Source organism: Leptonychotes weddellii, chromosome 1 (genome assembly GCF_054177405.1).
Source record: "Leptonychotes weddellii isolate Sample4059 chromosome 1, ASM5417740v2, whole genome shotgun sequence".
Lineage (NCBI taxonomy): Eukaryota > Metazoa > Chordata > Mammalia > Carnivora > Phocidae > Leptonychotes > Leptonychotes weddellii.
The window spans coordinates 100006775-100018982 of NC_138369.1; the positions used below are offsets into that span (position 1 = coordinate 100006775).

A 12208-nucleotide genomic window follows, 5' to 3' on the forward strand; every position below is an offset into this window, starting at 1 on the left:
ACTATTATGGAATGAGTGCTGTAAGAGCACTTTCTTTTTTTTTTTTTTTTTAAAGATTTTATTTATTTATTTGAGACAGAGAGAATGAGAGACAGAGAGCGTGAGAGGGAGGAGGGTCAGAGGGAGAAGCAGACTCCCTGCCGAGCAGGGAGCCCGATGCGGGACTCGATCCAGGGACTCCAGGATCATGACCTGAGCCAAAGGCAGTCGCTTAACCGACTGAGCCACCCAGGCGCCCAGAAGCACTTTCTTTTAAAGGACTTTCTGATTAAAAAAATATATATATACAACAATGAATAAGGAAGGCATCACCCTGGCCCAAAAAGAGGCTGTTAGTCTAATGAGTCAAAGAATCATTGGACTACAGTTGCCTTTTGTTTGGCTTGCACTGTTTTTTTTAAATAAAAGCTGCCAACACTTAAAAATCAGGAGAGTTCACATAACAATGGCTTCCCTTCAAAAATCTGAAGAAAGGGGCGCCTGGCTGGCCCGGTCAGAGGAGCGTGTGACTCTTGATCTCAGGGTTGAGTTCGAGCCCCACGTTGGGTGTAGAGATTATTTAAATAAGTAAATAAACTTAAAAAAAAATCTGAAGAACTATTCACAAGGGGCCTGCATTCCCACATGGCAGTGACCTTCATCGCTGAGGAACTGCTGTCCCCTTCGCATGTGTTCACCGCAAGCCCCACGCACACTCCCGTGTTGTGGACCTGACGCCGAAACCCGAGGCCCATTGTGCCTTGTCCTCCTGCCTGCCCGCTCTTAGAGTAGAAAACACTTCAGAGGGGCGCCTGGGTGGCTCAGTCGTTGAGCGTCTGCCTTCGGCTCAGGTCATGATCCCAGAGTCCTGGGATCGAGCCCCGCATCGGGCTCCCTGCTCGGCTGGAGGCCTGCTTCTCCCTCTCCCACTCCCCCTGCTTGTGTTCCCTCTCTTGCTGTGTCTCTCTCTGTCAAATAAACAAAATCTTTAAAAAAAAAAACAAACACTTCAGAACCCGTGCTTCTGTCAAAAGTAGGGGGATAAAGCTACTCCAGAAGGGCCACAAGCTTTTTCTTACTGGCCTACTTCCCTGGAGACATTGGAGTTTGCAGTTCCAATTCAAGAGCAGCAGGATATTAAAGTTGAAAAGGACCTAGAGATCAACTCATCCCAGCTACTTGTTTCTAATTTCAGAGAGGTTTGGCTGCCTTCCGATTGCTCGTTATTGAGAATGTTCCCTGTACCAGCTTTGTTTAAGTGAATACAGTCACGGGGCGCCTGGGTGGCTCAGTCGTTCAGCGTCTGCCTTCGGCTCAGGTCATGATCCCAGGGTCCTGGGATCGAGCCCCGCATCGGGCTCCCTGCCCGGCGGGAAGTCGGCTTCTCCCTCTCCCACTCCCCCTGCTTGTGTTCCCTCTCTAGCTGTCTCTCTCTCTCTCTGTCAAATAAATAAATAAAATCTTAAAAAAAAAAAAGTGAATACAGTCACATTTCTATTAGGTGGACTTTGTATCACATAATCAAATTTTTTCCTGACTCTCAAATTTTTCTGTGACTTGCACCAAGGTACACTGTAAAAGGGGGCTAGTTGATGGGGACCATTCAAAACAGAAAGGTAGAAACAGGTCACAGAAATCTTGACTTCTGGGAGTAGGAGAACAGCTTAGAATAGGAAGAAGCGCTGATTGTTAAAGTGGAATCAGACGGTCCAAGTGTGTGACCTGGCCAGGTTGTTATCCTACCCGAGACCTAGTTTCCCCATCTGGAAAATGGGGACAACTATGCTTTATCTTGAAGGGTAATGCAGATTAAGTTACACAATGTGTTTAGCATTATAATGAAAAATTTCAGTCGTAGGGTCTATCGTTGTTATTACTAGAGTAATCACTCTGGACTCCCAGGTTTTTTAGTCACGTAGTCACTCAGTACATGTGCCTTGAGCGGTGTCACCACGGATAAGACACTGGAAGTCTCTGTGCCCCATTTTCCTGTCTGCTCAAAGGGGGGCAATAATACCTGCCCCTCACCCACACTGACGAGTCAGGAAATCAACTACAAGTGTGTTTGTGAGCCACTTAGTGGCGTTTATAGTGCTGAGCAAATTGTTATTACCACTTTGCTATTAATTAAACTAAGTTTTAAAAATACTGATAACTAGGGTTTCCAAAGATGCGCGAACTAACCCAAGTTACTTAACCTCCATTAGGATTTACATTTTTCTCAGGGCACCCCGGTGGCTCATTTGGCTAAGCATCCAGCTCTTGATCTCAGCTCAGGTCTTAATCTCAGGGTCGTGAGATCCATGCTGGATGTGGAGTCCACTTAAAAGAAAAAAAAAAAGATTTGCATTTTTCTCAAGCTCAACTCACCAAGTGAATGAAGTGCCTAATATCATCCAACCAGAATATTTAGATAAGTCTAGAAGAGATTTCATTGTGTGCCTTTACTTTGTCTGTCTCCCAGAGATTACATCAGAGGGGAGAATGCTGGTTTAGAGGAATAGACTAATGACTAATTTGCATTTGTGGGTTTTCCCTAAAGAAAACAAGAATTAACAGGACAACGTGAAACTGTGCGAGATTCGCTCAAGTACAAACTGAGGTCAGAAGCAGACACAGAATGTGCCTGTAATGACAGCCATGGGACACTTTCATCACTTCACAAGGTGCCACGGCTTTGGAGGGTGTGGTGAGGATAGAATCCCTGCCCATGTTTCATTTGTGTTGGACCAGAAGCCTCAGCTGGCTGGAGGGAAGAACTCGGGACAGGCCTGGGCAGGAGGCTCTCTCTAGTTACGGGCAGTGTGCCTGTGAGCGGGATTATACCTGTACAGGACGGTCCTCATGTTTTGATCAACGTGTAAAATGTATTTTGCTACAGTTGAGCGTCTCCCTGCTGTGGCAATATCTGGAAGATGGTGTGCATCGCATTATTGACCTAAGTGGACATGTTCGGAGCAAGTCAGAAGGAGCTTAGCATTATGTCAGATCGGGATCAAAGAGACAGTGTGTGATTATTTATTCATTCATCCGTTACTTTGTTTATTCAGCAGATATTGAGCACCTGCCATGTTCTAGGCATCAGCACTGTAGTAGGGAAAACAAGCAATGCCTTTACCCTTGTGAAGTTTATATTGTACAGGAGAAGATTGGCATTAATTAAATTGTTTAAATAAATATACAAGATATTTACACAGTTGTGCATTGTGAGGGCAGTGAGGGGAGTAAAGAGGAGAGAAGATCTACCCCATCAGAGAAGATCCGTCTGATGATGTCACACTTGTACTAAGACATCCCATATGCATTAATCAGCCGGTGTCAAAGACAGGGAAATATACTAGGCAGAGGGAACAGAAGACAACAAAAGGATTGGCATGTTTGGGCAGCAGAAGGGAGGGAAAGCAAGGGAAAGAGTAGTATGATATGACATTGGACAGTTTGGGTGGGGGCCAGACCATGCAGGACCTGGCCACCATCATTTTCACCTGACGCTGAAATAGCAGCACTAAGAAAGGACAGTGGCTTGGACTAGAGTCAACGCAATGAGAACAAGAAAGCTGGAGGGGTTTAAGATGTACCTTAAAGGTAAGAGTGGCAGAACTTAATGCAGGACTGAATGTTAGGAATGAGGAAAAGAAAAGAAGAAAAACAAGGATGACTCCTAGCTTGAGTAACTGGATTGTGGTGCCATTTTCTGCGGCTTGAAAGTTAAATAACTTGCTAGACCTCACTCGATTAGGACATTGAAGTCTAGTCTGTGTGAATTTGCTTTTTTTCATTTTTTTAATCTGTGAAGTGAGGTTAATAGGTTAAATTTCCAAGATATCTTCCAGATTTGCAATTACATTCTCTTCTAGACTAAATTGTTAATATAGAAACATCCTGAGGTATTAAGTAATATTGTCAGACCCTGGCATGTGACAAATAGTACAATTATGGAATAACTCTTTTATATCAAAACTTGTGGCCAAAATTTGGGGGGGTGTTTTTTTCTCATGCAAGCAAAAGAAAAGGTGATTTTGTCCATTTTCTCTTGGACATGATGTTTTTCTGGAGTCTTTCAGCAACAAGGTAGTTTGTTCTGTAAAGTAAGATTACATTATAGACTCTCTCTTGCAACCCCAAACTACAACTGCAAGGCACAAACGATAAATTGCCTACAGTGAAGCAGTTTTTGAAGATTATGCTTGGGCCGCCACCCAGGATATAGGCAGGTTTCTATAGAGAGGGAAAGGTGACATTTCAGTGATCCTAAAAACTGCCTGCAGCTCTAATCCACCATCTGGGGCTCACCTGTTTTGGCCAGGTCTAAGATTCTATTGTTAACAAAGGCAGTCCCAGCTGTCTCAAAGCAATAAATTTCTGAAATACATGTCATGAGATAGATCGTTTTTACCCACGGAACAATGGAATTGTGTCCTTGACAAAGGAATTGGCAGGCCAGGAATCTTAGGTATATGCAACAACATGTGAGTAAAGCAAAGCAGATACTCTAAATCCACCCAAAGACCCCCTTATTGGACTATAAGCCCCTGAACCAGTTAGGATGCTACAAGGAGCAGAAAAATCCAGCTTAAAAAGCCATGAGCAGTAAAGATATTTAATGTCTCACAGAACAAGCCCTTTTCAGGCTGGTTCAGCCATTCCGTGATATCTTAGGGACTCAGGCTCTTTACCTCTCTGCTCTACCTGCAGCAGAGTGCCTTGACCCGGAGGCATATTGCCTCATATTTCAAGATGGCTGCCACAGTTCTGGGAAACAGGTGAGCCAACACTGGACCAAAGAAGTGGGTCATTTTCTTCATTGTGTCTCCTTTAGTGAGAGAGAAAGCCTTTCCCAGAAGCCCCAAGCAGACATCCCCTTAAGTCCTTGTCTATGGAACACCCAGGTCTCCCCCCACCCACCGTCTAGAAGGTAGGACATTACCCGAGACTTGTTCCCCTCTCCTTTATTTCCTTCACTCTCTGTGACCTCTCCATTTCGGCTTTAAATAATCTGTCTCCTACCCTCTATCTCTATGTTTACTACATTAATTCAGATCTTCATTATCTCTATCTTTCTCCCTGGTTCCACTTTATCTTCCATATTGCCACTGGAACGATCTTTTAGAACACATATCTCACCATGACACTATCCTGCTTAAAACCCTTCCGTGATTCTTAATCACATACGCGATTACATTGCAATTTTTTTTCTAGCTGTAGGAATGAGATGTCATTCCTAATAAATAAATAAATAAATAAATAAATAAATAAAAAGTCATTTATTAAAAAAAAAGACTTATGTGGCAGCACAGTACAGCTAACAGATGGGTGTAGACCTGCTGTGCTGAAATGGGGTGGGGAAAGGGCCCAGAGCCAGGTGGATCCCTCTGGTCTTCTCAAAGGGACGCCGCAGAGCCCTTCCCTGGATCCCCGGCAGTACAGGAAAATCGAAACACCTCCACGCCAGTTGACATGGACCTCAGGAGTGTCAACCAGGCTAGCAGCACAGGCTTGGATGGTAGTGGAGCCCAGGGTCAGGAACGTGGTCTCTCAGAGTGTGCAGAGTGAGAAGGAAAGAGGTGAAGAGGGCCAAAGAGACAACTCGAAGAGGTCTATGAACGCACTGCCCCCAAGCCATGCAATATCCAATAAAGTTTCTATTTCACCTTCAGACTTTACGAATGTGCCTTATAGTCTCTGATTGTGTTAGATAAGTTAACCTAATCAGATGCTTGAGGACAAAGTGAGAATGTTTGAAAACCAAAAGGCAACTAAGCAAAAACTGAGAATAACAATCTCTGATGGTATGAATGGTTTTTGTGTTTACGTTTTCATTTTTACAGTGTTTTTTAAAGGTAAAAGATTTGCAATTTGCTTGAAATCCCTAAGATTAGACTTTTTTTTTCTTTCACAAAGCTTTTCATATCAGAAATCCTGAGTTGACCAATATTTCATGTATTTCCGTTGCCGACCAAGGCAGTTTTGAGTTAAATGGCTTAAGAATGGAATTTCAAACTGAACTATAATACCTGAATATGCTAAATATTCTAATTATTCTCCCTGCTCCTGATATTGACCTGTATTTATTCTTTGTGGCCACTTAAGAATTCAGTCTTGTTTATTGTTCTGTGAAGGCTAAAGAGCTGTTTAGGTGCAGTTTACATTCTGTTACAGAATAGGACCTTCTAAATGAGGAGGGAAATATTAATGAAGACACTGATGGATAATTTTCACAAGCAAAGGCGTTAACAGTTTCAAGCAACAGCTTAATGGGTCGTACATTTCAGCAGGCATTTGCATATTCAGTGACACTGTCAGGAGGGAGGCAGGACAGAGGAAACAGTCGGACAGAGGACACCAGGCAGGAAATAAGGCCAGGCTCCAGGGGGACCACACTGTCCATCTCTATTTGCTTTTATCCACTCTCATTTCAAGAGGGGTTTGAGAAGAGCTTGTCCTTTTGTGTCTTTTATAGGTTCCAGGCAAGCAGGTCGTCCGTCTGGCTCCCCTTCTGGCTCTGACCACCCCAACCCCCACCTCCCATCTACCTAGATCTCATTGCTGTCTTCACTGTAGGTTTTTCTGCTTCTGCTTTATAGTCTGCCCCCATCACACCCTGGAGCTGACCTGTTTCTGGCTGCCCATCTTTGCATCAGACTTTGTATAGGCAGCTCCTTCACGGCGCCATAGGATCAGGCTGTTGGTATCTGTCATTTACTGCCTCTTCCAGACCCTCCAGCCGAGGAGCTCACAAGACCCCCCTCCTCCCCACTTTCAACTGGGACTCCACAGAAATGAGGCACCAATGAGAAGCAAAAAAATATATATCAACTGCCAGAAGCTTCAGACTGATTTTGATTCTCTCCTAATCCTTTTAAATGTGATATGTGTTTATTTTATTTTATTTTTTTTTAAGATTTTATTTATTTATTTGAGAGACACAGCGAGAGAGGGAACACAAGCAAGGGGAGTGGGAGAGGGAGAAGCAGGCTCCCCGCAGAGCAGGGAGCCCGATGTGGGACTCGATCCCAGGACCCTGGGATCATGACCTGAGCCGAAGGCAGTCGCTTAACCGACTGAGCCACCCAGGCGCCCTAAATGTGATATGTATTTAAATTAAGAGGAGCAGAAACAAAAATGATTTGGGAAAATGATAATGTTATCCTAGCCTATTTCAGTAACATTCTAACATGGTTAAGAAAACTGCCTGTCAGATTTGATCAGTGTTGTTGAAGTGAACAGCCATCATTCTCAGGAGTGTCTGGAGTTAAATTCTCACCCAGCAGGAGCAGTTTTAATGACCGAAGAATCCAGTAACAACAAGAAATAGCTGAATCTCAACGCACCGCTGACCTCTTACAATGCCTCTCTCCTCCGTTTCCCAGGTACAACGTGTCTGATTGCTCTACTATCAGATAAGGACCTCACGGTAGCCAATGTGGGTGACTCGAGAGGGGTCCTGTGTGACAAGGACGGGAACGCCATTCCTCTGTCTCATGATCACAAGCCTTACCAACTGAAGGAGAGAAAGAGGATAAAGAGAGCTGGTGAGCTTGTGAACACCTCCAAGTACTGTCTGCCATCCTGTCCGGTGAACAGGGTGGCTTGCTTGGACTGCCTGTGGGGGATAAGATATTCAGTTACCCCGTGACTAGTAGATCAGCACAGAGGCTGCTGCTGAGGTAGCTGAGACTTGACTTTGTGACATTTCTTGGCAAATAAATGGCCACCGAACTTGCCCTCCTCGTGGCCAAAGATTCCAAAAGAGCCCCCCAAAAAGCCCTTTCCTAGTTTAAAGGCTAATGAGATCTTTGGGCTCCTGCTTGCCTTACCCTGCTTCCCTCCAGCCACACCAAACTAACCGTTCCCCAAGTGAGTCATGTTTCTGCTAGCTCTGTACCTTGGCAAGTGCCAGCCCCACCAGCCAGTGGATAACAATTACTTGTCCTTTAAGACCCAGTTTAAGGGTATCCTTTTGGTAAGCCTTCCCTGTCACTGCACCAAAGGCTCCCCCAGTCTAGGTTAGGTGCCCTTTCATTTTCCCAATATCCTATTTGGGTAACCTATTGGGTTACCTTTCACAATATGGACATACCTGGCTCTCTTATCTGTTCTGCCTTCCTGATTGTGAGCTCTTTGAGGGCAGGAATTCGGTCTTGTTCCTCTCTATACTCCCAGCATCTAGCTCAGTGCCTGGCACAAGTAAATATTCTGGGGTTGGGAGGCAGGCTCTTTTCATTTTTTTTTTCAACATCTAGAGACTGGGGATACAAACTTACATTCTGGAATTGGGATGGGATGGGGAATGTTAACAATAAATAAGTAAAAATAAGTAACTTATCTAGTGTATTATAAAGTGATAACTATTATGAAGAGACATAAAGCAGGCAAGGGAATGGGGAGTATCGGGGGTGGTCACTACAGGCCTCACTAAGGTGATATTAGGACAAAGACTCGAAGGAAGATTATCAGTTGATGATTACATTTTCATGATTCACTTTGGGGGATTCTTTTCTACCCATGGAAAGGAGGACTCCCTCCCTCTCCAGACTGACAACTGCAGCATGTTGGCTCTGCACAATATGCCAGGCGGCAGGCCCAGCTGTCCAAGGGGAGCTCACGTACCCTGGGTCTCTAACCAGAATGGGCCCCTGCTGCCCAGGGTAAATGCAGTTGACTCTCTCTCTCTACAGGTCAGCCTCTGCCCGGAACCTAATCAACATTTGAGTTTTCACAGTAGGAAACTGTACTTTTGAGTCAAAAACTGTTGAAATGTATTACAACCTCCTGCTTCAGTAACTGCTTGAGATGCAGAATAATTTTTAATGAGAGCTTTAGTCAGGCTTTTTGTTGTGGGATGGAACAAACTATATTTTAGGAGTATCTATCAAGCTCTGATGAACTGCAAGCAGTCTGAGCAAATACTCTGGCTTCCTTACTTACAAAGACACCATTTCCCCATGAGTCTGCTGTGACCCTGGACTTAAGATTCAGTTAGCCTACTCCACGCAAGGATGTGTGTACGATACCTGGAAATGTCATCTTAGCATCCTGCGTGCCCTTCTGCAATGGCATTTCCATTGTATCCTCTCTCCTCGTCCCTGCCATACCCCCCACCTGCACCCGCACCCTCCAGGGATGCTTTATAGAGGCCAGTTTGGACACTGTCTCCAAGAAGGTTAATCTAACCTGTGTCAAGGGGTATTTTATAGCAAGGCTTAAGGGACAGTGATTGATTTTATTACCTTTACGTGTATTTTCTCTGACCTCAGCCTTCCTTTCAGGACACCTTTCCCTGTCCTACTTAGCATAACAATACACTACAACCAGTCTGGGCCAAATACGAGTTGGTCCTTCTGTCTTCACTCCTTTTATTGTTTCCAAGAACAGCAACATCAGCTGCCATTTATTGTTTGCTCACTCTGTGCTGGGAGCCAAGCCTAGTTCTTTACATATGATTTCTCTTTACTAACCTTATGAGCTTGATAATGTTATCCTCATTTTACAACTGAGGAAGTAGACCCTCAAAGAGGCATGTGTGCCCAAGGACACACAGCTAGTGAATAGTGGGACGAGAATCGAGACCCAGGACACTGACTCTGGAGCCCATGCTCTTGCCTACTAGACCACACTTCCTGGAATGTTCTCATACGTAGAGGTCCTACCCATCGTTCAAAGCCTCGCTTTATTGCTCACTCTCCCTGATCATCACAACCAGGTATCATTGCTCCTCCTTCATCTGACTACAGCATTTAGCAGGTACTAGTTTCTTCTCGAAAGAATACTGCTTTGTGCTCATAGTTGTTAATACATGTAGCTTTTCCTTTCTGCTAGACTATCTGCTTCTTTAGAGAAAGGTCTGGATCTTGTATAAGTTTATAGCCTGCAAAATGCCTTGCATGGAGTATACATTTAATAGATATCTGACAAATAATATGTGAATGAACAAAGTCCTCGCTCCCTTAAAGAAAAAATAATAATAGACAATATTGAGTGCATGGAGTGCATGTGATACACAGGCACTATGCTAAGTGATTTATATGGAGTAACTCCTTTATTTCTCACAACTCAGTGGAATAGGTACTATTATTGTCCCCATTTTGTAGCCAGGGCAACCTAGAATCAGAAAGCTAGAGCTTCTCAACTGAAGTGACGAGCCAAGAATCAAATCTATGCAGTCCGACCCAAGAGCCTGAACCTTTCTCTACTGTGCTAAAATACACCCTTCTTTAATCCCGATCCTATTTGGAGAGCTGTTTTGAGATCTAGATGCACCCAGGGGCAGCCTAAAGCTAAATGAAGTAGCCCAGTGGTGTCTCTGGTTCCCGTCCTCATGCCTTTCAGCGCTCTTTGGCCATTGTCCTCGAATCCCTACCCTAGGGCTCCCTACTGTCAATCAAGGAGCCGTCAAGGTGTTGTTAAGTTAAAACCAATGCCCTCATCTACATGCATCTGCCTACCCTCACTATTTTTACTGATATATTCCTCAGAGCCTTTAAGATGAGGATCTCCTGGTAGAGTGTGAAACTTCAAGCCATGCGGCGGGAAGGCTACTCCTTCCTGGCAGTGCCCAGGGGAGGTGAGGGGGGCACATGCAGGAGATGAGCCTTGTGTACGTGCACCCACACTCTCCCGTGTGTGTGAGATACCAGCTGCTCAAGCTAATGGGCTCATTCTGTCTTTGCAGGTGGTTTTATCAGTTTCAATGGCTCCTGGAGGGTCCAGGGAATCCTGGCCATGTCTCGGTCCCTGGGGGATTATCCGCTGAAAAATCTCAATGTGGTCATCCCAGACCCAGATATCCTGACCTTTGACCTGGACAAGCTCCAGCCCGAGTTCATGATCTTGGCATCAGATGGCCTCTGGGATGCTTTCAGCAACGAAGAAGCCGTTCGATTCATCAAGGAGCGCTTGGATGAACCTCACTTTGGGGCTAAGAGCATAGTTTTACAGTCATTTTACAGAGGCTGCCCTGACAATATAACGGTCATGGTGGTGAAGTTCAGGAATAGCAGCAAAACGGAAGAGCAGTGAACCCTTCTGGGTCTCGGCTGCCCTCGCCTAAAGGACTCTCAACACACTGGTCTCTTCTAATGTAGTGAAAGCGTGGGAGTTACAGTTAGGATCAGCCACCTAGACGTGGGATTCCCCTCCCTGGTGGGCATAGGTCTATATGCAGTAATGAACAGAGGGTGCTCTTGGCCCACATAGCTGAGAGGCTGGAAAATGGTTTCTTCATGTGTTCCCAATTCTTTCCTCCGATGTTCAAAATATATAAATATATAGCTGTAGATTCACAAGTATGACGTGAACGGCACATGTGCCATATATTCTCCCCTTTGGGATTCTTTTCAAGACCTCTTCCAGGATTCTCCAGGCATCAGACTCTGTCCTGTCTTTGGAGTGGTGCACAGAGCAGGCCTCCGGAGCTGCAGGGGACGGGCTGCCGCGGCCCCTGTGAGTCTGGGCGGACGGGCCGATGCCCGCTGCTGAGAGGCAGAGCTATCCTGAGAGGGCTTTGTCCTCCTGAGCCCAGCTTTTCTGCTCAGCAGCAGCCCAGACACAGATGTGAAATGGTTTATTATTTCGTGGCCGCTTTTGGAGACGGGGGGAAGGGGGGAGGATGAGAGCCGCCCGCACAGCACACATAACCTTTTCCCCTGGCTTCCTTTCTTACTTAAATAGACTCTGTGCCACCTGACCCGTCTCCGTGCGTTTATCCTAATCATGCATGACCTTAACCTTTTGCTTCTACCTTACTTTATGTAATAGGCAGCTGTGAAACCACCACCAGACACCACAATTTTTTGTCTTACCAAGAAACCTATTAGGGGAAATGAATAAAGCAAATCACAATACCATAATTTCTTCACTCTTTAAGGGTAGATGGAGGGAAATAGCGGCCAAATAAGTCACAGTGTCCCCTGGGAAATCTGCTGTTTGCGTTAGGAGAGAAAGCTGGGGAGGTCACCACCCTGAACTGAGCTCCAGCGGCCGTTTTTGTATGGGTTTTTTTCTTCTCTCTCTCCTGTCCCAGTAGCCTTCAAGTGTCTTTCAAGCGGTGTTCTGATCGGCACAGCCTTGAACTGCGTGTGTGTTCCTTGAAGCCGAGGACACAGTGCCCAGCGGAGCTGGGCATTTGGTGATAAAATGCTGGCGCGTGCTTCCCCTTGACAGTGGAGAGGCAGCTGCCTGTAACATTCGGTTGCAGATCACTGTCCACACCAGGTAGCTTTCCCCAGGC

General features: G+C 45.3%; 1 protein-coding gene across 4 annotated transcripts in view; it reads left to right on the forward strand.

Moving 5' to 3' along the window:
• PPM1L (protein phosphatase, Mg2+/Mn2+ dependent 1L) overlaps window positions 1–11665 on the forward strand; it is a 398046-nt gene extending 386381 nt beyond the window's left edge. For all 4 annotated transcript variants that reach the window (XM_081828884.1, XM_081828889.1, XM_006739869.3 and 1 more), the window contains 2 exons: window positions 7350–7511; window positions 10652–11665. In XM_081828884.1, the coding sequence (XP_081685010.1) occupies window positions 7350–7511; window positions 10652–10998 (509 nt within the window). In that variant the 3' untranslated portion in view covers window positions 10999–11665. The remainder of the gene's footprint in view (window positions 1–7349; window positions 7512–10651) is intronic.
• The last annotated feature ends 543 nt before the right edge of the window (window positions 11666–12208 follow it).